Source organism: Sturnus vulgaris, chromosome Z (assembly GCF_052056855.1).
Source record: "Sturnus vulgaris isolate bStuVul1 chromosome Z, bStuVul1.hap1, whole genome shotgun sequence".
Taxonomy (NCBI): Eukaryota; Metazoa; Chordata; class Aves; order Passeriformes; family Sturnidae; genus Sturnus; species Sturnus vulgaris.
This window is the reverse complement of record NC_142283.1, coordinates 61,756,911-61,783,197: the sequence shown is the minus strand read 5'-3', so window position 1 is coordinate 61,783,197 and position 26,287 is coordinate 61,756,911. Positions and strand designations below refer to the sequence as shown.

Genomic DNA, 26,287 nt, shown 5'->3' with positions numbered 1-26,287 from the left:
AGAAAACTTCACAAGTGGGAATAGCAATAACAGCTGTGTTATTTTAATGGGAGACCAAGGCTTTTCCTGCAGTTTTCTTACTTTTATATTCTTCTTTTATGAGTTTTATATTCTTCTTTTTGTGTTCAGGTTCTCTTAGGGGCCAGCATGTTTTCCAGTTGCCCCTAGTTTCACTGCCCTAGTGTTGCCAGAGGTATGACCTCCTGCAGGTGTCCTAGGGGCTGCTGGCCCTCCTCTTTGGGATGCACTTGCCTCCAGCAATATTGATGAGCTGACACACAAAAATTACTGTTTGGTTTTGTAGAAAGGGCTGCAACTCCCAAACCAAGGTCTTCTCACCCAGCACCACAAATATAGTCTTTGGCCATTTATGTGGCCAAAGCCACATCCCACCAGTGGTCCCATACAGTAACTGTTTCAGCCAGGGCAGCAGGGCTTGCAAGGATCTCTGAGCAGTCCCAGAAGATGCCTGCCAGGACATCAGGCTGGAAGATGCCCTTGTAAGTCCTGGGCTCTTGCTCCATAGTACCTGGTGATCCTGGTGACTGGCAACTGACAGATCTGAGGGTGCTGTTGAGCCATCTCCAAAAATTGACTACATGGAGTACATGTGTTTGAAAGGCTGTCTGAAAAGGGGGAAACTCTGTTTTCCTCGTTGTCCACCACACAATGCATCCCAGGCAGAACTGGTAAAGCAGGGAGTAACATAAGCAAGATTCTATTAAGAATTGCAGCAGATGGGCAGCTCCACTCAGTCTCCACAACCATGCTCATGTGTTGCAAGAGGCTAGAGAAACCTGAGTACAAGCAGCTGCTCCCCTTTGCCAGCACCACAGCAGCAGTGTCACACATTGAAGAACAGAGGAGACCAGCTTAATTCACTGCTTCACGGGGAGGAAGAAAAGCCCAGGTTCCTCAGGAAGGACACTTATCTAGCTCCCCATGGCCCAAGCACATCCCAAGCACTCCCCACATAGACGGCTCCAGGCTCTGTCTATAGGATCTAATAAGTCCTGTTAGGAAGCCCAAAAACAAACGCATAGTTTACACAGAAAATAAGCATTAAGCAGAAACACAAATCTCACTTTCAGAGATTTGCAGAGGTGTTCACTACTGGAAACTGATGCTGAAAAGAGTAATTCTTTGATTTTGTTTTCCCAGTCATCATCCTTAAAAACTGAAATATTTAGGCAAATAAGAGCAGTTACTTTTTTAGGCATCTCAGATACACATCAATTAAATAATCGGACTCTGTTCAGCTGCCAGTCAATAAACTCTGAGAGCCATATGAAATGCCTTCAGGTACAAAACCTGGCCTCTAAGTGCTGCTTTAGAGGACCACGTCACATCTGTCAATATCATAAACAAGAGAGAATTTTAAGTAGCACTGAAAACATATGTGTGGGTATCTCTATCAAGGCTTGTATTAAAATCACAAAAGAGACTCAGAATACCAGAATTCCATGGCCAAGCAGCTCCTAAATTGTCTGCAGTTTATAATGCCCATAATATAAACGACAAGATTTTTTTAAAGTATTTAAGCCTAATGTCTTGCTCAGACACTGTGGGCACACAGCTTTTTTCCTTAAGCATTTGTCATATGGCTTAAGCCTGAAGTGAGAGTGTGACTAAACCATGTCAAAGGGAATAAAAGCAATGTTAGTTTGTGGCAGTACTGTGGAGTTCATGGCTACATGGTTGGTTGCTCCACCTGGGAGCTTTGACAGCATCCTGCTCAGTGTTGGAAGAGAGAACATTTTAAGGAATCTCACTCTGCACAAGAAGCATAGGGAAAGCAGCTTCCTTTCAGCCCATCATTACTTAGTTTTGGCAATTGAAATGGTTACTTGAACAGACCTGTTTGTTGGGATAAAATCAGAGTTTACATTCAAGGAGAAGGACTTCCATAGCAAAAGCAGCAAGGAAACAATTTATGTAGAATCTGGTAACAGATAAATAACTGAAGTGAAAACACTGTTTACTGTAGCATCATATTATTACATATTTTATTACATATTTATTACATATTATTACATATTTTAGATTACTCTATGATCAGAATTTTGGATCTCTGTGAGATCTGTCAGGAGAATTCCTAGGCATCATGTTTCAATAATAATGAAAATATTATGCATAATCAGTGATAAGCGTAGGCGGTTCTTTCAACTACGACAAAAGAGTATTTGAACACAGTCTTATGTTAGAAAACTTCAAAGATCTCAATTTTGGTTTGGGTATGCCATCAAATTGCAAATAACAAGTGCAACATAGAATTTGTTAGATCACAATGCTCAACTCAAAAACTGTGAAACAGAAGCAATTTACAAAAAAGTAAAGCTACAAATTATCTCAAAATTCTTCATGTCCTCAACTGAGATTGGTATCTGAATGAGGATATTGTCTTCTGAGTGTGTGACAAGTAAATATTTCATAATTAAATATTTTAATTACATAACTGAAACTGGAACACACACATAAGCAAGCTAATTCCCCAGTAGTTTAGAGATTACTTGATTGCCCATTGATTTATTACGTACCAAGATTTTTATCTGCTGAGTTCCAGCAACTTCACAGAATAAAGATAGTTCAGAATGTTATTAAAAGGAAATAAAAAGAGAATATAATACAACATAAAAATCTGTGGAAATCATTATTTCTACAAAAATACTTTGTTCACAATGTATATCTACTCAAACAGGTCATATGAAATTAATATTCTGAGCTGTTCTCAAGGATATGTGATTCTTTAAGCTGGAGTGTCTTCTAAAATCAAAAATGGATTACATTGTTTCCTTCAGCAGTCAGACAAATTAATAATTGTCTCTATTTACTCTCTATTTAATATTTGCAAGGAAGAAGATTAAATACATTAGGCATACATAAAATACAAACACCAGTTAAAAGCTAAACTCAAAACAATTTTTAGTTTAACAGGATAGTAAGCGGGCAAGAAGCAGGACATGACCCAGCCATGGGCACTCCCAGCCCAGAGAGCCAAACGTGTGCTGGGCTGCATCCAGAGCAGTGTGGGCAGCAGGGCAGGGAGGGGATTCTGCCCCTCTGCTCTGCTGAGACCCCACCTGCAGGGCTGCATCCAGCTCTGGGCTCCCAGCACAGGAAAGCTGTGCTTTTGGAATGAGTTCAGATCCAAGATGATCAAACTTCTGGAGTACCTCAGCTATGAAGAAAGGCAGAGAGTTGTGGCTATTCAGCCTGGATTCTCCAGGCTCCAGGCAGACTTTACAGCATCATCTTCCAGTGCCTAAAGGAGATGGCCTACAAGAGAGCTGGACAGGGACTTTTTACAAGAAAAGGTAGCAATAGGACAAGGATAACAGTTTAAAACTGAAAGACAGCAGGTTTAGATTAGATATTAGGAAGACATTAGATATTATTCACAATGAGTGTTGTGAGACACTGGGACAAGTTGCCCAGAGACTTTGTGGATGCCCCACCCCTGGTAGTGTTCAAGGCCAGGATGGATGGAACTTTGAGCAATTTGGTCTCGTGGGAGATGTCTCTGGTCATGGCAGGAGGGTTTGGAACCAGATCATCTCTAAGGTCCAAACCATTCTATAGTTAATTTCTTTATATCTCAGCCTAAGAACAAGACTGGTACATGTAGGTAATAGCACTAATGACTGACAGAAATTTTCACTCTTTTCTACCCATTCTTATTGAAAAGTTAAACTGATAATTCTAGAAAAGAAATGCATTTCAAACTGCTTAATATAATGCTGCAATAAAAATATATTAACAGAGATTTAATTCAGACAATGGTAAAACAGATGATGCTGGAATGTTATAGAAGATTAAACTTCACCAAATAGAAATTACTGTGCAGAGCTGTTCAAAATGTTTGGAGTGATAGCAACATTGAAAAAAGCCTGAATTCCTTCATATTCCCTCTGAAGGATATAAGATATTTTTACAGTACTTGGGAAATATTATCTTTATATACATATTAAGCACTGACAAGGCAGGGCCTTTCATGGGAAAGGAAATCAGGACTAAGAACACAAAGACAGAGTCATGAGATAGCAAATTACCAGGGATAATCTTCTTTTCACAAAAAGTGTAAAATTAAAAATAAAATGCCACCACCAACGTCAGTAAACTTAGTTGGTGTTTTTTTCCTCCAATATTTTTCCTAGGAAGCTTTTCCAATAATCTCCCTGGTAGTACTACTACAACTTTTCAACAGCTAAATTTCTTATTGGTCATTTTTATATATTTTTAATACATTTGCTAAGTTCTATAAGTCTGCAAAAATATTTTTTTCCTCAGAGACCTATCAAGAAAAACTTTTCACAGTATTTGTTTTGCTGAACTGAGTAAGCAAAACAATTGCTGTTTTCCCATAAACCAGGCTCTATCCATTTTTTATCACCTTAGTATTTTTCCTTGTGTCTACTCTAGCTCAAAATATTTTTTAAAATTATTTTTATCATCACTATCTATATTATTTCAAATTAAAATTTACCAGAGCACTGATATTGACCTGCATGTACTGGAAATATACCCACAGTACAGGGTAGAATTAGTCTTTTCAGAGCTACATCACACAGTCAATGCACAGACACCCTGTGATCAATTAATATACTCCATTACTTAACCTCTTTATTGCTTCCAATTGATGAGTCACCACCTGATAGCAGAAATTCTTGCCAGCAATCTCAGAGTGCATAACCTTGTATATTATTCACCTGAATCTCATTCATTTTCCAATCCTCTAACAGCCAAGGTTATAAAGTTAATATTCTTTGCATGTTCTAATCTAGCTTCAATTTAAGTGGCTTTAATTGCTGTTACACATTCTAAAAAAGATGTCATCTGCTGATCAGTATTTTTTGATTCCTTTCTGTTCTTTTCTATTCCTTGAACATCTGCTGAAAATACTGGTTCAAGTAACTATCCATTTCATTCTAACACTATTTCTGAAAGTATTATCCTTGCTTGGATATAAATTCTTGGGTTTTAAAGGAAATTTAACTTCAATTTCAGATATCTTCCCCAAATTCCTGAGCAGTTCAGATTGGTTGTATTTCTTTAACTTATCTAAGCTCACTTTATAAGTCAAGTACTTAAGCTGAAGACATACTTTTATTTTTCTTTACTGAAAATTAACTGAACCAACTTAATCAAAAGCCCTGATCAAAATTTACAATGACTGGCTTAATGGTACTATTTATGAAAACTAAATATAACATAAACCCCTTCAAAGGGTTCTTAGTGCAATTTTATGTCTGTTTAGTGAAAAACACCTGAGTTCTGTCTTGAAGATCTCTGACATTCCCTTTCTGAAGTAAGCTCCACAATTCTTTGGGCATGGACAGGTTTTCTCCATCATGTATATTCCCATAGATCACAAAGTGTTTGAAACCACGCCACCATAGAGAAAAAAAACTCAGTGCTTTTATTTTCAGCTGGATAACTAGTACGTTCTTCCAGGTTAAGGAGAATGTGGGATAAATCTCTCTTCTGTACAAGTGGTTTCCCTTCTAGGAACTAGCTTTCAACAGTTGATAAACAAAAAAGTTCAGTGACTTACTACATTTGCAGTATATTTTTTAAGTTTTCTTTTGTCTTCTCTCAAGATAGCACGGTTCCTTGATGAGCAGGACTGTGAGACACAGAGAGGATCCCTACATTTAACATAGCTCTGGATTCCATTCCAGGGAATTAGAAACCACAAATTAAGAAAACTATTTTAAGAATTACTTTGTTAGATCTAGTCCTATGTGAATTTTAAAACTCACATAAAAGTTTTTCCCGAGTATAATCCAGCCTATCACCACAATTTTAGATGGATTTGATTATTTTTCAAAAAGAAGCAAAAGCAAAGCAAAGGTTTTATTAATTGATGGACATTCTGTATAGACTTCACTTTTCTTATAGGGTATGGCAAGTTTTACAAATCGAATATAAACTTTTATCTTCAAGTAAAAGGGTATGAAATGTAATTTTCTTATCATTTACCTTGTAATAGGGAAAGAATTTCAGCAGTGTGCTGAATTGAAAGTCAGGCTGAATTCTCAATAGGATAATAATGCACAAAAATATAATCTCCATACAGCAAAAAATGTTATGCTTGATGGCTATTATAGTGCCTAGTGTTAACAAAATTTATCCAACAATTAATCCTATAATGAAGACTGAAAGAAGCCAGTGTTGCTCATTGGGCTTCCAATGCTGTTCAAATACGCAAGCAGCTTAGAAAAATTTAAAAAAGGGGGGTGAAGAAACAAACAAAAAAACCCAAAACAAAAACAATGAACAACAAACAAACGAACAAAACCAAACCAAACCAAAAAAACCCCAACAGGTAATGGTAAAGATGATTTTCCTTCTGTGTTCAGTATCAAGTCCCAAAAGTTCTACACAACAATTTATATTTATTAACTCTTTACTCCTAATGCTCCTTCTCTGGCCATTTTCTAAGATATCTTCCTCCAGAACACATGACCAAATAATAGATATGCAGGTCTTGGAGCTGACCTCACATAATGGAGCAGCCTAATGGGTTGAAGAACCAAGGGTTACAGACTGGATTAATGCCTTGGGTAGTCATTAGTGCAATACCAAATAGCTGCAGAAAATGTAACTTCTTGTATTGAAGAAGTTTTGGTAAAGAAAGAAACTCTACAGGAATGACAATTAGGTCATCCCTTCCCCTAGGCAGTTATATCAACACAATTGGAATGGAAACTACATGTTCCTGGTGTGATTGTTGGAATACATGACCACTTGTTAGAGATTCTCATAGAGGACCTGTGAGCTGGATACACTCTCCATTGTCACAGTCGTGACAATCGAATGTGTCACTGTGTCTGCACCAATCACTATAGCCATGAAGGGTGCTTCAGTGCTCCATGACCTGTGGATGTACACTTGAGAGAGATAGAAAATTACAGCCTGGAAAATCTTCCAGGCCAGAGCTTCTCAGCTCCGTTCCCAGGCTCATATGCTGGTTCAGCTTCAGCCAGGGGGATTTTCTCCCAGAATTAAAACTTAGTCAAAATAGAGAATAATTAATAACAAAGATGGAACACCTGTTTCAGTGCGTGATCAGGCCTGGGAAAGAAGTGTCTTCTCTCTGCACCAATCAGCTTTATCCTGTCTTTGGAGTTTCAGGAGACTGTACTTATGTGTGTTTTAGAATAAACTCGTCTCTCTTTCCTGTCCTGAGAGGGACCATGTAGCTGTGTCTTATTTTCGCCACATCTAAAGGGTTAAATACCATAAACCTAGCAGCCACAATGACCCATAGCACAGACCTTCAGTACAGTCTTCCTGAGACATGATCACTGCCTCAGAACAGCAAAGACACTCTCTGGTTTCTGACTGACTGTGTTAGTTTGGCATGATCCTTGAACTCCCACCATAGAGTTAAGAGTCTATCCCAGCAAAAGGCATATCATATATAGCCTGCCTTGGAATTAACTACTGCATCAGCCTGTCATGAGTCCCAAAGCACAGCACAATTTATCCTCTCTAGCCTTCCACAGTCCAGCTGCCCTGTGACAGACAAATACTATCTATATGATAATCAATATAGTTAACCACACAGTGCAGCTGAATGGCTCTGAATATAGTCTTGTAGCCAGCAGCAAAGTTTCATTTTTCCTCATACCATTTGCTGTTGCTGTGATGTGAGCCATACGGTCCTTTTCATTTTTTACCCCCAATGCCATCTTCATGACTACTTCTCCTTATCAGTGGGATTCCATTAATTTCAAGTAGTCCAATCCTACATCCTACTTAAACTGAAGCAAAGGAGATAAAAAATTTTTAAATATCTCTCTCCTAATATTTTCAACAATATTTTATGCCAGAAGTTCAGGCCTGAAATGTCTTAAATCCATTATTTGAATCTGTATCTTATTTCTTCCATTTATCTATTTCACGTGTTGCTCTATAGCTTTATCAAGTTTGCTAAAACGTGTCTTATAAGCTACAATTCTTCATGACTGATAAATATTGCTTTTTCTAATAGTCATTTTAGTCTAAATTTGAGCATACTGTAGCACACTATAGATTATTTGAAAATAAGAGTCGGTTTCTTCTACATGTAGTTGCTGTACTATAAATGGCAAAGTAAAACAGAATTAGGTTATTGGGAGCATCCTGCTTGTGATGTTCCTTACTGGGTCTACACTATGAAAGAAAAAGTAGAAATTAGCATAATTTGTATAATTATATATATTAGTATATACACTATATATATATATTAGTATATTAGTATAATTTGTATAATGTTGTAATCACATGCAATGCACTTTGGTCTCCATGAGAGCTCAGATCTTACTGTGAGTCCTACATTATCCAAAACAGCTACCTGATAATATAATCTTGTCTTGACCTGCAGGGACTGTGTACTGAAATACCAGAAAGATCACAGAAATTATGTATCATAAATACAGGAGAAAGTCTGAAATGGAGGTTTCAGTTTCCCAAATCATCTCCACAGGCAAAGAAGCGAACAGACTCTATTTTAATTTTCCTCAGCAATCTTCTAGCCTTTGTTACTCTCACATTACTTTAAAACTGTTCCCTTCCTGTGTTTGAAGATTGTCATTAGCCTTAGCATCACTAGCAGATTGTCAGCTACGAGCGCATATCAGCTCCCGGTCAAGTCACAGTGTCACTGCAAGAGGCAAATCGCCAGTGAGGTGCGGAAGACGCCGCATGGGCGCCTCATTTCTCTCGGCTGCCGGGCACTGACCTCACCCGCGTGATGTGCAGCAATTTCCTACACCGACTCATAAGTGTACTTCATTTCCTCGCCCCATTTCATTTAATGCTTCCTGCCTTCTCTTGCTGCACATTAGGACAGTCGGGGGCTGCTGAGGACACCCAGCCTAGAAGGTCACGGCCGGCGGGCGCTCGCCGGTCCCTGCGATTGTCCCTGGCCTCGCTCTATGAGCGTACGATCTCTGGGTTTGGGTTTATTCCCTGGGCCTGAGGGAAAGCAGTTTCTGTCCCAGCGCCCATTGAAAAGTTTTCGTTCATTCCCTTCACCTCAACTCCCTCCGCCTCTCTTACCCCTGCTCGGAGCCTGCCGCCGGCGCTGACCCCACCCCGCTCCATCTCTGCCAGTCAGCAGACGAGAGGACGTGCCAGCCTCAGGGCTCGGCACGGAGCAGGCTGGCTCGGGTGTTGCCCTCGTCCCCGCCACAGTAGGGCTGGCTCACTGCCGACGAGGCTCCCCCGCATGCCACAGCAGCCGCCTGGGCGGCCCGGGCTGCCGCCGTGCGCTCCCCCGCGCTGGCGGAGCGCTTTCCGCGCCGTTTGTCTCCCGTCTCTTCCCGTTCGCCGGAGCAGCTGCTGCTGCGCAACCCCTTCCCCGCCCGCCCGGTCGCTCCAGTGCCGTCGCCTCTTCCTCGCAGCCTCGCACGGCGCGGCCCGGTGAGCTGAGCGGGGCCGGGGCGGCGGGAGGCTCCTCAGCCGCCCGTGGGGCCGAGGCGGGCCCGAGCCGGGGGGCGCTGGGGGCGCGGGGTGAGCGCGGCGGGGCGGACACTCCGCCCGGAGCCGGGGGAGCGGCCGGGCTCTCCGTGCCCGGGTGAGCCCGGCTCCCGCCTGAGAAGCAGCCCCGCGCCTTCCTGCCCGGGTTAACTCGGCGGGGCCGCCGCCGGCCCTCAGCACCCTGTGCTCCCGGGCGGGCCTGGGCGGGCTCGGGGGTGTCCTTGGGCAGCGGCTGCGACTGTGCTCACTCAGCCTGGTGTCCCGCGATGTGCTGGGACACGGGCACCCTATGCCTGCTTGTTTCGGTCTTTACTTTGTGCAACAGCTAATGCCTGTATGTTTAAGAGCATGAAACAGGTAGCTCTGGTCTTGGCATCTCTTGAAAAAACGAGATTACACGCCGATCCGTGGTCTTCCAGTGACATGCCTGGGCTATTCCCTGTCAAAGCCGTTTACTCACTTCATATCCGAGCTGTGCCTGAAAGACCTGTTGACTTAAACAGCATGCATTGCAATAGGAGGTTTAGCAAGTCAAGAAATAACTGTTGTAGTAACTTTTTTAAACTTCTTGTTAATTACATTGGTTAGTCTTGCTACAAAAGAAAGTATCACGTTGACCACCCTCTGACATCAACTAGTCATCACTATTTCAACTTCCATGATAGGGAAGTTGATCACACAATGGATGAACTGCTAGAAGAGTTCGTAGACGAGGATGAGAAGCACAGAAGCAAATGATGCATCTTTCTGCTTCTCTTCTTTGGCAACCTGCAGACAGTTCTTTAAATTTTCTTTTGTCTAGACATCTTAAGTGCAATTTCATTGAGAAACATTGTTGAAGTAGGTTTTTTAAAGCGTCTCTTTAATCAGAAATACTTTGGAGAAACTAGCAGCAGGTTTTTAAGTGCACACTGATGTCTTCCGTGGTTGCTTCTCTGTCTGGTAAAGAATCAGTTCCTCCTTTTCTGGGAGCAGGAACTTGGGGCATGGACTCTTGTTGGCTGGGGCAGCTCATTTAGCTTTTCTCTGTCATCCTCCTACAAAGCTGATAATTTTTTTCGAGACTCTCAATAACTATTGCTGAAGTTTTGGCGACCTAGTTTCTTGCTGCAACCTAATTATTATTATAATTTTCATGGCTGCAATATTCTGGAGGTGTCACAGGTGATTTTTGAAGAAAAGACATTGATAACTGCTTGTGCTGCTACACTTTCTGATTTTTATGTATTTGTGAATGAAGGGCAAGTTAGCTGAAATTCTAATTCAGATTTCAACAGAAATTTAGGGGATTGTGTTTAGTTCTTCACTGTGAACATATGAAAATTTTTAATTGGAATTGTACTCCATGTTTTTTAGCAATCTTTTTGAAGACAGAATGACCAAAATGTAGTACATAATAAATTTCGGATTTTATAATAAATTTTTTTCTCCCTAGATATTTTTTTTCTCCCTAGAAAATTTATGTAATGTCTAGTCTCCTCAGCTAGTAAAACTTCAGTGATTTCTGCATCCAGAGCTTGCATTCAGCAAGAGTAGCTGACCTATTTGAAGGAGTTCACAAAATAGCAGTGACAGTTGGAGATCAAGAAACCATTATCTCGCAGGAAAAAGAGATTTACATAGTTCAAAGACAAGATTGAAGGGAATCTAATATCTACCAAGTGTTTAAAGTTGTAAAATGGTCTGTAGAGAAGCAAAGGAGCAATTTTGTTTTCTGTATTCACATAATAAGGGATTATTACAAGAAAAAAATAAGGGAAATTAAGGAAAATTCAATTTAAGTATTAGGGGAAATGTTAATAATAAAAGATAAGGAGACAATGAAATACTTTGGCAAGGCTGTAAAATCTTCAACAAAGGTCTCCAAGAGAAGATTAGACTAATGATTGCCAAGAAAGGGAACTGAGACTAACTTGGAAAGTCTTAGGACTCTGCTACTGGTTTTACTGGGACTTAATAATAGAAAAGAGTTTGAAGGTCATCAGACAAAAGCCATGTAAGAATATAAGCTTTTTAATATTCTGATACATCTGCATGCAATTTTGGAGCCAAACATGAGCTCACACAAAGCAACCTAAAGCAGTACAGCCACAACACACATGACCTAGTACTAAGATGAAAAGGCCCACTTAGGGCCTGACACTATTTTTGGAGTTCCTAATGAAGAAATTTTGTCTTTATGTAGGCACTTTTTGCTGAAGGAGAACAAGATGCCTTTTAATAGTTTGACAGGCAAACCAAGACAAATGGAACTGGGGAAAATATATCCAAAGCATTAAGGTTAAACTGCATTTAACAAAAAAGAAAATTTTAAAATCCTAGTTTTGTATACATTTATTTGAAATTATGTGCAAAATGAAATAAAAGTGAATGCTGATGTGGTAAATGACAAACATGATGTGTGTAGAAACCTCTGCAATGTATTAATGTGGATTTGTAGAGTTTCTTCTGTGCTTTGTAAGAACTGAAAAAGACACATGCATGCAGATTTTTAATACACATACATGAATTTTACTTTTAAATAGTCCTAGGCCAGAAGAACACTTCAGCCTGCTGTACCATAATATTAAAAAAAGTATCCACTTGAGTTGGATTTTTTCCATGTAGTTCACTATCAGTACTCTTGGTTATACAAAATACAACCCGTGCTATGTGTGTTATTATACATATACTATGCACTCATTTCTCTTATGTAAGTGTAATTTTAAATAAAAGGTATATGCTGAACTAAGAAGAACCTCTCAAAGGGTATAGCTAACTAAACTAAATAAATAAATAAAAGACCTTTTACTTTGCAGTAAAGCTTGGAAAATGTTACATAGCTGAGGAGGATGTTTACAACAGCTCAAATATCAGTGATCCTTAGATTTTGTTTGCATGACTTGAACCTTGTCTTAGGTATAGCAAGTGCATTTATTCACCAGTCTTTCATCTGATTGTTGAGAGGTCTATCACCAAGTGGTTTTTCCCCTGCTCCAGTCAACAGCTTCAAATGAAGCAGCTGTTCAACATATAGCAAGACATCTCCTCTAAGAGGAACAAAATGTATATAGAGACTTAAATATATCATTTGGATAAAAAAATACAGCATAAAAAGTGATGCAAGGCATACATCACCTCATTTCAAGAAGGTATTTGGGTAGATGAGGATATTGCTGTACCTAAAAAGAATGTCTGAGCTAGCTGCTTGTAAAATGTCTTTCACTCCATCCTGGTTGATCTTAGATTTGAGGTTCTCCTTGAACTCTTGTAAAATGAAATCAATTATAAAAGTGTGTTATAAATTTTTGAAGAATAATTAATTAGAGCAGCTTTAAAGGGTTTGAGTGATATAAAGAAATTTATAACTGCTAATAATTTTCTAAATAACCTGTGGTGCCTAATGTTGTAACAGCAAAGTGATACAAAGTACTTCTGAAAATTATCAGAGAATGAATTTACTTTGAAAAAATCATTCATAGGCAGGTTCATTATTTTATACATTCCACTTTTGAAATATCTAATACAGAAAGTAGCAGCACTGACATATGTGGGTTAGTAAAGACTAAGTTTAAGTTAAGTAAAAACTGAAGTTCTGCTAAGTCAAAGCATTGGAATCATTCCATTTTTGTCAGGAATAAGACAGGTTACTAGTATAAATTCTTAGCTTTTATGTAAGTGCCTCTTGCATGATCTTTTGCTTGGTTATCTTAAGGTTCGTTAATGGACCTGTAACAAAAAATCATTTTAATTGTGATATTGCAGGAAAATATTTAATGTTTGCCTTAGTTTGGTTTTTAAGTTGAGAGTGGATCTGATTGTTAAAAACTGCATGTACACTAGAGCTCAGACTCTGCTGTATATACACACATTTCTGCTTGTCCTCGTCAGACTATGTGTCAGAGCTTTACTTTTGTAAAAAAGTAAAAATGCAATTAATGAAGACCTCAGATGTAAATAAAAGCTAATAAGTAACCTCTCTGTGTGTTTCATTGTCTTTGATTAAATCAGAAGAAAATGCAGAAGTTTGTATGTTTCAACAAGGCAACCTGCTCTTCAGACTGCCTATAGTAAAGACCTCCAAGTTTCTTTAGTTAATGAAAGCTAAAAAAATTTAAATGTTAAAAAAGTTGCAAAATCATACGTTTGCACTCTGAAACTTTTGACACTGATTTTTACTTTTGTACTCCAGCATGCCTGTCAGTGAGCACTGTGCACTTTAGCACTCTGAGGAGGCCTAACTCGAGTATGTGGCTTGAGTTGCCATGCAGATGAAAAATATTTTCTTTTTTTTTTTTTTCATGTAGCTAGCACAAGGGGGTAAAACATAAATACTTTGAAAGAAGAGTTGGAAGTTCCTTGGAGAAAACATGAAAAAAAGAGAAGACTTTGGAAGAAGCTAGAGAAGACCAGAGAGACAATCTGGATACAGCAAGACGCAAAAGGAGAAAAACAGAATATTTGTCTTGTCCTTATGGTTGTCTTAATTTAGGTCCTTTTTCACAAGGAGGTTAATACAGGTCCATGAAAAATGATTGCACCAGTAGTGCTCATCCTTCCACACAAAATAATATAAGGGAGCAAGCCTGCAGGGGCATGTTGAGAAAAAAGTCTGTCATCTGTAGTTTTATGTTGGCATTCATTATTGTTATGTGGCATTATATGTGTGTGTGTTTATTTATTACTTGGGTTACCAATGACTTATTCCTATGGACATATTCTAGAAAAATTGAGTTCTTTTATCTTTTGTCCAAATATTGGACAAGTTTTTTGTTTGGTTGATTGGTCAGTTTAGTTTTATTTTATTTTGGTTTTGGTTGTTGTTGTTGCTTTCTAGTTCTTTATGAAACCTGGAAATAAAACCAGCTGTTTGACCTTACTATTTAAAACATCTAGATGCTATGCTATAAAAGATCAGAGAATGTTTGTAAGTAAAATATTAATCTCCTCTACAGTGGTGAGAATTTTATGGACTTCCAGGTCTCAAGAGAAAAGTGGTGTTTCAACAGGTGACCAAATTGTATGTTTTCTGGTCTTTACAGGTCAACATACAGAGCTGCAATATCTCAAGTTGATATAATGAACAACCAGGAGGATGGTGTTCTACATTGCTGGAGATGTAGGAAATATATAGCAAATTCTATTTTTCTTGCAAAATGTAATGGGAAAAAACCATCCAAAGTAAGTATAGCTTCTTCTGAGGGTGTTTGTAAGTTCTTCTGGTGCCATTTATTTTAAATGAAGAAGTATTAGACTTAGCCTCACTTCGTAATTAATCTCTTGTGGATATAAGTAGTGAAGTAGAAACAGTTCTATAGGGAGTAGTGTAGGAAGTAATTTTAGTGAGGCCAAGTAGGCAGTGATCACCTTGATGTTCTGTAACATGCAGGCTGGTGTTCATGGGCACCTGACTGTATAGAGCATTACATTTCTAATAGAAAAATGGGGTTTGGTTTTGATGGTTTTGTAGAAGTAATTTTTTTTTGTTTTACTATCTCTTAATGGACAACTCTTTGTATCTAACGTGTATTTTAAAGACTGATTCTAATTTCCACGGTGGTAGTTAGCTGTGTGTAAAATATCCCTGTGTCAGAAAATTTTATTCTTAATTTTTTAAATATTGGCCATAGTCAATGCACTGTTGCATTAATGAGCAGATGGAGCTTAGTTTCTTCATGCAGGAAAAGCCAATTCTTTATTCACATAACTCATTTTATACAATTTTCATAGACACAGACCTCGTGTGCAACTCTGATTGGCTAGGACTATTCTTGCCCACTTAATTCATTGGTTACAAGCTGGTTTTGTGTGTACCTGCTAAGACTCAGGTGTTTACATTTTTCCTTTGTAGATTCTCATGGGACAGACCTATTGTTTATAGAGGTGCACACTTATTTTCCTTTCCAAAATAGATAGTTGTGCTAACTGACTTTTCATTCCTCTGATTCTTTCTTATGGGAACTTACTAGCTACTGCTAGCTCAGCTAGAGTAGCAGAGCCTAAACCTAATTTTATTAGACCTTTCTTTTATAATATTTCTATCTGTCTGCAACAGTGTACAAATATAGTTTAGAAGATTAGTCTGCCCTGATCAGGGTTATTGCCTGCTCAGTAAATTATATTGTGTTTATTAAAATAAACAGAAGGATAATTACACTGAATAAAACCATAACAGAGTATTTCATACTGTTTTATAATGGCAGCTACCAATCATAAAGAGCTGGGGTCATTCCAAATGTGCCAAAAAGGCTTACAGCCTCTTGAATCAAAGTTAAAAAGCAAATAGAAGTAAAGGTGGTGATGGTTTTTTATTAAGGCGTTCCTAATGTAACAACATTCTTCTTTGCACTAGGGAGGGGCACAACCAACGGCTGTAGAAACAAAGTTAGTTTTTAAGATCATGGTAGTATTTTAATCATTTTAATCACTCTGCTTAAAGAGCTTGAAGTTCTGGAATAATTTTCACACTTTATATTTGATGATTCTTTTGTGTGTGGTTTGAAGTGATTTTTAGGGGGCAATGTGGAAATTCCAACTCCTTCCATGGAAAAAATGTAGTGAAAAGAAAGAGGTATCTTAGTCCAAGCTCCCCATGGTGGAACTTTCAGTTGTGAGTGGAGATCCACCCATCATTGCACACATGACTGAAGTAGCTTCTTCTCCAGTTATGTAGGTAGCAAATAAAAAAGTGTAATTTAACACTGTATCTAAAGAGGTTGGGAGGCAAAGACAGTACTATGATGAGAAGAGTAATATTTTCAGCATGTTTTCACAGATGAATTTTAGACCTTCAGACAAAGACATAGCTAAATTATGAATGAAAAAACTAGAACAAATTTTAAAACAAATGTTGAACTTACAAACACGGTATAAACACGAATAATTATATCCATATTGAAATGCAGGTGGTCTTCACAGATAGCATAGACATGAAAGATGGATCTATCTATTTTCTGTCAATACTTGGAGAATTTTTAAAAGCTTCTATCTTCTATCTTCTATCTTCTATCTATAGCCCCACTTCTAATTTTCAGCAGAATGAAATTTTTATTCAAATAACTTTAATAACATAGGCGTCCACAACTTTATATATTCATAAATTTTAACAACTGATTTTAGGACTTTCTCACCAGAGTTTCTTTATAATTTTAGCTATCCCTGTAACTCTACTTTAGTTAGGTAATTGCTTTTATTTTAGTATCAATTAGTGAAATGCTACAGATTTTTAGATTTTTTTTCTCTTCAATTGATCACATTATTGCAGTAAAAACTCTAAAGTTTCTAAGATAACCTGGTTACTCTGTTAGTTATTCTAAAAAGCATTAGAAAATTAATTCTACTTGCATTTTTGCATTGCTGATCACAGTCTTCATGTAAACTATACTTTTCTGTCTTTACTGAAGAATTATGCCAGCTGACAATGATTCTAAAATCAATTTCCAGCTATTCTTGGAAGGCCTGCAACTGCATACTTTATGTTCTTTTAAACAAAACAAAACCACCTCCAGACACCTACATTTCCACAGTGGAGTTTGCCCAATGTTCTTACATTCAGAAATAGAGAATTACTGAGAATTAGTATCTACCTGATTTTTAGCTTAAAGAAGCATATCATATTTGAAGTTTATAATTTGTTAATATTTACTAATTTTGGGGAGCTGCCTTCTGGCTATATTCAAAGAAGAAAAAGCTTACATAAATTTTGAGTATGAATACAATTGTTTTATTAACAGATATCACAATCTTCAGCTGCTGCTCAGAATTCTTGCAATGTATGGCATGTGAGCTTAAAAGCCATTCCAGAGTGGGTGAAATGTGTCATTGAAAAGGTAGATTTTTTTTTCTTGCGTCTTTACTATTCAACATAAAATAATTAAGGGGGACAAATTTCAAGGATGCTTTTCTGGCAAAGTCCATGCATGTTACAGAGACCTTATAAATGAGGGAATTCTTCATAGGAAATTCTGTCTTTACCATTTAGAAATTTAATTTCCTCTTTGAAAGGTTGTTTAATTTTGTTTTGTTTTTAATATATGCAGAAGTACAAGGAAAATGTTTCCCAATAAAAGTGGACTGGAGATTTGTTAAGAGATCAGTTTTTGGAATATGATGTGTTTTATACTTAAGTCTTTTATACTGAATGTGCTCTTATTTCTCATATGAGTAGTAAGTAGATACCCTCCTGCAAATTCAAAGGTCTGATGACAAGCCAGTGTCACTGCTTTTGAGTTTTAACTGCCCGTTTGAAATTACAAACTATCTCATCAATTTCCTGTGGTACTGACTGTTTCGGTTGGTATTTTCTTTAAGTTGTTTTAGATCTAGAAGTTAATGTTTTGGCATAGATACTAATAAGTAGAAGCAGTACTTTTTGCCACACAGATATTCTTTTATGAATCTTTGATTTAAATGATATTTGCATTCCTTTCTCCTTGGACTTCAGCATAAAATTTTACTGCATTTTAAGTAATTTCTACCCTTAGCAAACCCATATTGAAAATTATGCACAAAGAGAAAAAAATTGTTATGACTATAGATCTAAGCATTCAAAAATTTTAAAAAACCTTCATCTTCCTTCTTTGTATTGCTTTATGGGTTTTTTTTTGTTAAACATTAATTAAACTTTTTAAAATTAGTGATCTCTTCTACTTCAGTGAACATAACAGAATAGTTATGTTCAGAAACACTAATCTTGGAGGTGTTTTTGAAAATTACTGCTTATGAGTTATTTCCCCATGTTACAATATCACCTAATCATGAATCTTCAACAATAAAGAGGCAGTTTTTTTACAGGGTTTTTCTTGCCACTTAAATTATTTCAGTATAATTGGATTCAATACAATAGTAATATTATTCTTTTCACCTTTATAGCTCTTAAATTATTCTTTTGCACCTTTGGCTTCTGCATTTGAAAATCTGGAGGGTCCAATTGGGTATCGAGGAAATACAAAACCCATAGACTTCTTGACACATTTGTTTAGGGGCTGCAGGGGAGCAGCTCTCTGCTGAAAAAGGCAGACAATGCAGTTCTCTGTGTACACCTTTGACATCCTTGTATTCGTTGTGTCATTTAATATCCTTGGAACTCTTGCCTCATTCACTTTGTCTCCTCTGGCAAGATCCTCTGTTTTTATGGATAAATGCAGGGGGGTGGGGGGTGTTAAACAATTCTGACTTATCTCCAGATCTTCCTGGGCTCTGAATAATTTTGTGATCATGTGTTATTTTCTCCTGTATGACTCCTGAATCAAAGGCTAAATCATTTTACATAAGTGCAAAGTCTATTTGCAGGCTGTAAAAACCCACTGCTTCCCAGCCGGTTCTTTTTTGCCATCTGTCCCTGTTCTTAACCAATCTCCTTGGATTTCATGTACATATTAGTGTATAGATAATCTTCAACAATTACAAATATATAGCTAGTGCTGCTAGCGACCTTTATTGACCTGGATTTTCTTTTACCCATCACTTATCACTTATCACTTGTTTTGGATTCTTTTTCTATCTATTTCCATTTTTCCCTCTTTATGCAGTCCATCACTAAATCTGTACCCTCAGCTCCCTTTCAGATCTTGCTGATTTTCCCCCTACCACCTCCTCCACTAGTAGGCTGTTACTTCTTTTACTGAGTCAGTGCTTCCACACTCCGTTGCCAAACTCATGCTAAATAAGTCCCAGGCTCCTTGTTATTGCACCTCATCTCCCAGTCTCTGTGCACATGGGACATAGAGTTGTCCTTTTTCCTCCATTCTATGTTTTTCATGTCCCTTTTCTCCAAGCTTCTACCCTTCTTAATTTTCGTGAGTCACTCCACCTCTCCATCTCTCCATTTGAAGATTCAGGATGCTATTCCATGCCAGAGAGACCCAATAAAGCCACTAGAAAGTGCTCTTCCCTTAATTTTAGTGTCTAGCCCCTAGCATCTGGGAAATGGAGTGTGGGAGACTTAAATCTCTGAACAAGCTTAATTCTTCTTTGGGAATGGCCTGTGTACACATTGGTCAGTCTTATAAACTGAGAGGGATTGTGCATGTTTACAGAATTCTCAAGAATTTGAAAGCTTTTGGTTATATGTAAATTATTCTCTTTTCTCCAAGTTAAAAATCTGTCCAGATTTAAATAGATTCTCATAGGTGCAATGAAAGACACATCTTTGATATTTTGTGTAATTTTGAGGTTTTAAACCCACAAGGCAGGAGTAAGTTTCTCAAATAAGTATTTCCAGAACTTCTAGCATTGTGTATGAAAAATAACTTTTTCCACACAAGCTGCTGAAGTTTTTTTCTGCAACTGCTAAATTGGTTTTTCTGACATTTTCTATAGCTTTCAATAGGACAAGCATCATTTGTGGACATATTTTTCCAAATCATCTTGAAGAACATTTGCAACTAAAAGCAATGCTTAAACTAGAAACATTGGGCAGCTTCTGTATTCATGGTTCTTTAGACACTCAAGTGAGTAAAGTGTGACCAGAGTTGATAATGTTGTTTCTCATCTGGGCTTTGATCCTAAAAACACTTGAATAGCTTTAGTCCTCAACTGTGCTGCTGATAGATGAATATAATTGCTGAAAATATTAATAGTTTACTAAATATGTGGGAGGATTAATAGTTGTATTAATATGTAGGTGTTTATAGATCTTTGATATATATTTCCTTTTGAAAAACTGCCTTCAGGGTTGAAAAGAAATTCGTAGAATTACGAATAATGAAAATAATTGTCTCCTTATATATCAAGTATTAAGGATTTGTCATGGTATCTGCACAGAGTTTATGTTGTAATGCTACATACACCAAAATACAAATACCATTTTAAGCTTTTGTGGAGTAATCAAAGTTTTGAAAAGCTATATTCTTTTCATAAGAAATCTCCTTCCACTGTACTTAGTATGCAAGAAATGTATCAGCACTCAGAACACTCAGCTAAGAAGCTGTGCTTGCCAATTCCAAATTAACATGGGAAATTGATTTCTCTGCTTTAAAGATCTAATGTTTTCATTAGTATTGCAGCATTATTTTATCTGTGCACAAATTTTAAACATATTTCAGAGCTTCTGCATTTTACAATGTGTGTTTTAGTTTTCTTAGAATTAGTTATCACTCTTATCAAGCAGAGCTTTGACCAGAACATTATTTATGGTGGATTTGCTTCTGCTGTGAAGTGTCTTTTATTGTATTTGAAAAACAAGAAGAAAATCCTTCTACTAAAGGAGAAAATAACTCAAATAATTATTTCTTGCTCATTTATTTTCAGTGTACATGTTGTGCGATTTATTTTTTCTCATTTTGTCAATAGGCACAGTGGACAATTGGAAAACTGCACTGTCCATTCTGTGAGGCCTGCTTGGGGGGCTTTAACTTTGGTTGCAACAATGAATGTTCCTGTGGACAGTTAGTAAATAGATATTTATGCAACACTTGGACTGAGCATCAGCCACCTTTCTCTGTTAAATTGTCAAAATCATCAGAAAAACATTTGCTTCTCAAAATTCAGTCGGGTTTTAATAAGGATACGTGCCATGAAGTGGTAACTGCAACTTTAGAAATCAAAAATTACGGACTTTCCTACACAGCTGGAAGTAATAACAGTGCTGGAAGATTAACAGAAGCACTTTGTCTAGAAGCAAGAGCTCCCAGGTATGAGATAGAAAGTACAAAACTTCCCTTAAAGGCATTAAGTGAAAAAAGAAATCTTCCATCTTCCTATCCTATAAAAGATGCATACACTGTAAGTCCTTTTCACAGAAGATCACGTAGCTTGGATTTAAATATCAGAGAAAGACTTGTTTTGTCACCTATGTTTTATGAAACTTGCAGCATGGGAACACTTTATTGTGGCCAAAATGAAAATCCACCTGCTTACATACAAGGGAGCTTGCAATTAGAGTCCAATTGGAAAGATGGTCGTTCTTTACAGGATCTGTATAGTTCCAGTGCTGACATGCTACAAAACCAATTTCAAGTTACTTCCATTACCAAATTACTACACAAAGAAACAGAAAATGAGTGTGATTTTGAAGTTACTGGACAATCTTCTGGGAGTGTCATTGCTGATGGGTCACCATTTGTGATTAATCTTTCCTCACCTACAAGGGCTGTAGAAGACAAACAGTACATCATACCTGGTGGTCTTGTGCAGCCTGCAAGTATTTCCTTCAACCAAAAGCTGAGTAAGAGAGAAAGAAACAAGTCAAAAAGCCTGAGGGGAAAACAAAGAAGGCAAGAGCAATGTCTACGGAAGCAAGTAAGTGTTTAAAACTAATTATGCTACTTTTTTGGTAAAGTTTGACTTGTTTTTAGAAATCATTCTGACTTTTGTTTTTAATGTAATCTTTTAATACTGGTTTAATGTGGAACTGTCTAGAGTCAAGTACCAGGCAAGCAAAGATTTATGACCCCTTCCTGCATGTAGTTTTTTTTTTCTAATTCCATCATATCAGGTTATTTCTATGCAAAATCAAAATACGATGGGTTTTCATTGGCCTTACTGTTTTGTGATGTGATAATAAATTGAAGTGAGAAAAAACACAGTGAAATTTAATGAGTGGGATTGAAGAAAAACTAAACATTTAAATCTTCTAAATGAGAAACCCTACCATGTCAGAATTTTCTATCTTTAAACTAATGACATTTTGAGTTAACTTTACAGTTAAGAATGATTTTAATGCGTTGATAATTTGTAGTAAGACAAATATTTTTCTATGAGTAAAGAGTTGATTACTGCTATTTAAAGTATTAATCCTTTAGTAGGTAAATATTTTGTCTGTAAATCTAACACAAACTGTTACATATTCTTATCAATTGCAGAGTAACAGTTTCCTTCTTTAAGCCATTTAAAGCATATCAGAATTAAAGGCCATAGGCAGTTGCAACTTTTGGTGGAAGGCTGGAAAGAAAAGCAAGTCATAAAATTACTAACACAGTTTTGGTTTGTTCTCAAATTTAGTAGAATGGCTAATGATAATTATGCCTTTGAAAGAAATTTTCTTATAATTAATTTCCTGCACAAAATAACTGTGGTAAGCAAGAGCAAACATAATAATTAATCAGAGAAGTAGTATCTACTCGAGCAATTATTCCTTCTTTGGGTAGGTTCTCATTGTGAATTCAAGATTTAAGATAGATACTTAGAGGGGGTCTTTCTCAATTATATGTGAGAACCAGCTTGAAAATGTAATGGCTCTGGGAAATATGAGTCTTTTCAGTATGGTTTGCACCTATTCTTTCTTCTTTGGGAAGGATTTTTGTTTTGCTTTAAGACTTCAACTAGTATTGAGACATTTTGGAAACTTAATCTTGCAAAATGCATCTCTAAAGCTGAAAGTCTGGATGTCTTAATATTGAATGCTTGTTTTCTAATAAAAATTCTTAGCTGTCCAGATCCCTAAAACGGCTTTAAAAATTCCAGATCTCATTGTTTTGGTAAATAAAATGATGATGCACAAGCACAGTGGATATGAGTATTTTCACTGTCATGTCATCCACAAACTCCTCAGACATAATCTTTAATTTTTAGATGTTACTTTCAAGAATAAAACATTGTACAGATTTTCAAATTTTTGATAGCATGTTTTCTTGTTAAAACATGCTTAACCAATTCCTACATTATTTTAGTTACATTTGTTAAGATTCGGTTATTAGAGAGATGCCTTTACCCAAATTAAGGTGCAAATGAGACCATATACTTAAGGCAATAGTATGGATTTCATTTAACAGTAAATGGCAGATAGAGAGAAAGAAAAAGAGAGGACAGGAGTGAAAAAGAGTGAGAGATACAGATGAAGTAAAAAGGTATCACCACCTGTGGTTCCAGACATCATCCCACTGGTCCTTTTCTGGTCTTCTCACTAGTGGGGGTCCAGGGTTACTCAAAACTTCTCCCCATTGGTACACTTTAGCAAACAATCCATGGATAGGAATCAGTGCTCATTGGGTACACAGCTCTCCTATTCTCTTGGTTGAATGATTCACTTGCTCCCAATGCTGATTAGTCCCATGCTCAGTCTTCCTCCTCTTCAGAGTCAATGGGCCATGGCCTCTTCCTTTAGAGCTGCACCCAGCCAACTGAGCTGATTGTCAGCACAGTTGCTGAGCTGGCTTTCCTCACACCGCACTGTGGCTCAAACATTGTGTTCCAGGGACTTTTCCTCAGTTTGTGGGTTGTCTGTGGGAGTGATAGAGATAGTGGGCACTATAAGAAAAGACAGAAACAGCAGAAGCAATAACACAAGTAATCATACCACTTACAATAGCTATGCAAATCATTAAAAATACAAATCCAATTGCAATTATCAACTCAATTCTGATTAGCCACTGCCCCTACCCATTGATTCCCAAGGATCTGAGTGTTGTTTAATGGGCAGTGGATGGATTCTGTAATACTGTGTCTGTTGGATGTGGACCCAGATTAGCCATAGAATTACACAGCTGGTCTTGATTTTTAAATCACAGAGATGGGTATCCCCAACAGATACATATATCATGTATTAAGATGCATCAATCAGCCTACTCTGAAGCAGATTTTCAGGTCTCTTAGTACAATCGATTACACAGTTGTGCACTGGGAGTAAGTGTGAATGCGTTGGTTGACAAGGTGTGCTTGCATACTTCGAAGTTTTTTAAATAGTGTTCTCTTTCAAATACTATTTTCCCATCTGCATGTAGTGGGAAGAATTTTATAGGTAATGTTCCTGTCCAGCTGGGTAATTCTATAAACCATGGAAAATTAACTTCTAGAATAAACTTTCAGATTTAATTATATTATCCCAGGTTGCTTTTTAATTTTTTTTTTGGAGGAGGGGACAGACTTTTGGTTGCTTGATTGGGTTGTTTGTTTGTTTGGGGTTTTTTTGTTTGCTGGGTTTTTGTTGGTTGGGTTTTATTTTCTTTGATTTTTATTTCAGGGGGCAAATGGCCCTCGTCACATACCTTTTTAATTGCTGCCAGAGTAAACTGCACAGCTGAGAAGCATGTGTGGTGCAGAATATACTAGCATAACCGTATTGATTACCATAAATAAAATAAATTAGGTAAAGTTAAGATACTCTGTTAGGACACATGATAGGAAAGCCAGTGTACATCAGACATGTTCAATTGGGAATAAGTCTCTGATTTGATTTGGAATGTCTCATGATTTATAACATATTTGGTTCCAAAACTGGTCACACGTAAAGTTGCTTACAAGCTGGTAAACAGCCTTTGTGTATTTTACTCATCTCCCTTTTGCAGTCCATGGCTGTCTGTCCTTCTCGTACAGAAAGGAAATGGTCACCCATTTCCCATGGAAAGTTTTCTTTTGTTTTGTTAGGATTATTCAGCTCACTCATTAATATATCTGAAAAATTTAGTCAAGTCATCATAAATCTAAAGCTATCTGAGGCAGAACTGGTTAATACATATTTGTATGATTCCAAATATGTGTAAATTCTTATGCCAACTCCCAGGCTAAATTTGATTTAGACAAATTGTACATTCGTGAGAAAAAAGTAAAAGCTCTTCCCACACCATTTTTTTTCCAGTAAAAGATAAAATAAACTTGGCCGAAAATCAAACTAACAACACATAAAATGGTTTGACTAATATATGATCTCCCAACAAGTTCACTTGCAATGAAAACACAAACAAATCACAAACATTAATAAGCTGATAATACAAGCAATTATGGTGGCAATTACAAGTTCCATGCAGCTCAGTCTCATATGTTGGCAGGTTCCTATAAAAAGAAAAGTGAAAAATCAGCCTACTACAGAAGATTTTTAGAAGGATGGAAAATCCATCCTGTGTTGATTCAAAGGTCCTGTGTCTGCAACAGACGTTAAAGGCCCTTAAGGAAAACTCATTATCATATCTTCTTAGCTGACTTCTGTGAGCTTTCTCATGTAAATCCACTGGTTGGCTCACTCTGAGCTGGTTCTTTTGATCTTCAGTTTGGGCAGAGGATGCTGGCAGTCCCTGAAAAAGAAAGCAACACAAACTTTCCTGGCGGTTTTCCTTAGAGTTTTAACTTCTGTTTCATTTAGTGTTTGGTGCACTCCTCTTGTTGCTTCCCTCATCTTTTCACAGGGGTTTCCTCCAATTAATTCATTGACTGGAGGGAATGAAACTGCTTGTAAAAATTTGAGAAGTGTCACCACTTGTGAATTAGGGAGTGCTTTAATGGCTTAACCTGGATTTCCTTTAGGGTTGAATTAGCAGACTTCAGCTTCTCACTCAGGAGCCATGAATTAACCATATCAGTTTGGCAGATAACACTGGCTTCATTTACTCCAGTGGTTTTACCTCTGCCAGCCTGGAAGTATACCCAGATTTTCAGTATCCCAGTGCATTAATATTAATAGATTTCAAGCTTGTCTTATTTATGGCCAGGCTTTGATATCTTTGTAATATGTAAGGCACCATTTCAGTAGCTGTTTGCTGATCCTGGCAATCACTTGTGGTTTCAATTTTAATTAGCATCGACAAGCTACTTCCTTGTCATCAGATGTCAATGCAAACATTAACATTTTGCTCTTTAGCAGAACAACAGACACTGTCTCCCAGCTCCTCCACTGAACAAAAAAATGTCGAGTTACAAGTGTTTCAGCGAATGTTAGAGGTTCTACATAATGCAGTTCTTTCCCTAATATTCTCCCTCTTTCTCTTGCACAGGCTCTGCCTGAAGCTTTTGGGCATCGTGCTTGACAGCTAGCAATGCCTCTACTTGCATTCTTTTTTCATTTTCCTTATTTAACTGAAAGTACAATTCTTTCACCAAATCTTCTAAAGATACCATTATTTCATCTTCAGATTTTTGAATATCCAATAGCTCATTATGAGGAACCAATAGCTCAGTTTTCTTGCTTCAACCC

General features: G+C 37.3%; 1 protein-coding gene and 1 long non-coding RNA gene across 8 annotated transcripts in view; one reads left to right on the top strand and one right to left on the bottom strand.

The window, feature by feature from the left end:
- Window positions 1-9,358: 9,358 nt before the first annotated feature.
- The window catches only part of RNF180 (ring finger protein 180), a 107,998-nt gene continuing 91,069 nt past the window's right edge, over window positions 9,359-26,287 (top strand). For 4 of the 7 annotated variants that reach the window (XM_088156086.1, XM_088156085.1, XM_014881822.2 and 1 more), the window contains exons 1-3: window positions 9,691-14,625; window positions 17,178-17,273; window positions 20,737-21,684. In XM_088156086.1, coding sequence (XP_088012212.1) covers window positions 14,467-14,625; window positions 17,178-17,273; window positions 20,737-21,684 — 1,203 coding nt within the window. In that variant the 5' untranslated portion in view covers window positions 9,691-14,466. Of the gene's footprint in view, window positions 9,409-9,690; window positions 14,626-17,177; window positions 17,274-19,778; window positions 19,896-20,736; window positions 21,685-26,287 lie in introns of those variants that run through there. The other 3 variants (XM_088156087.1, XM_088156088.1, XM_088156089.1) reach the window with 3 other exon arrangements.
- The window catches only part of LOC148219874 (uncharacterized), a 99,608-nt gene continuing 94,984 nt past the window's right edge, over window positions 21,664-26,287 (bottom strand). The window contains exon 3 of the long non-coding RNA XR_015799270.1: window positions 21,664-23,604. This is a non-coding gene — a long non-coding RNA (uncharacterized LOC148219874). The remainder of the gene's footprint in view (window positions 23,605-26,287) is intronic.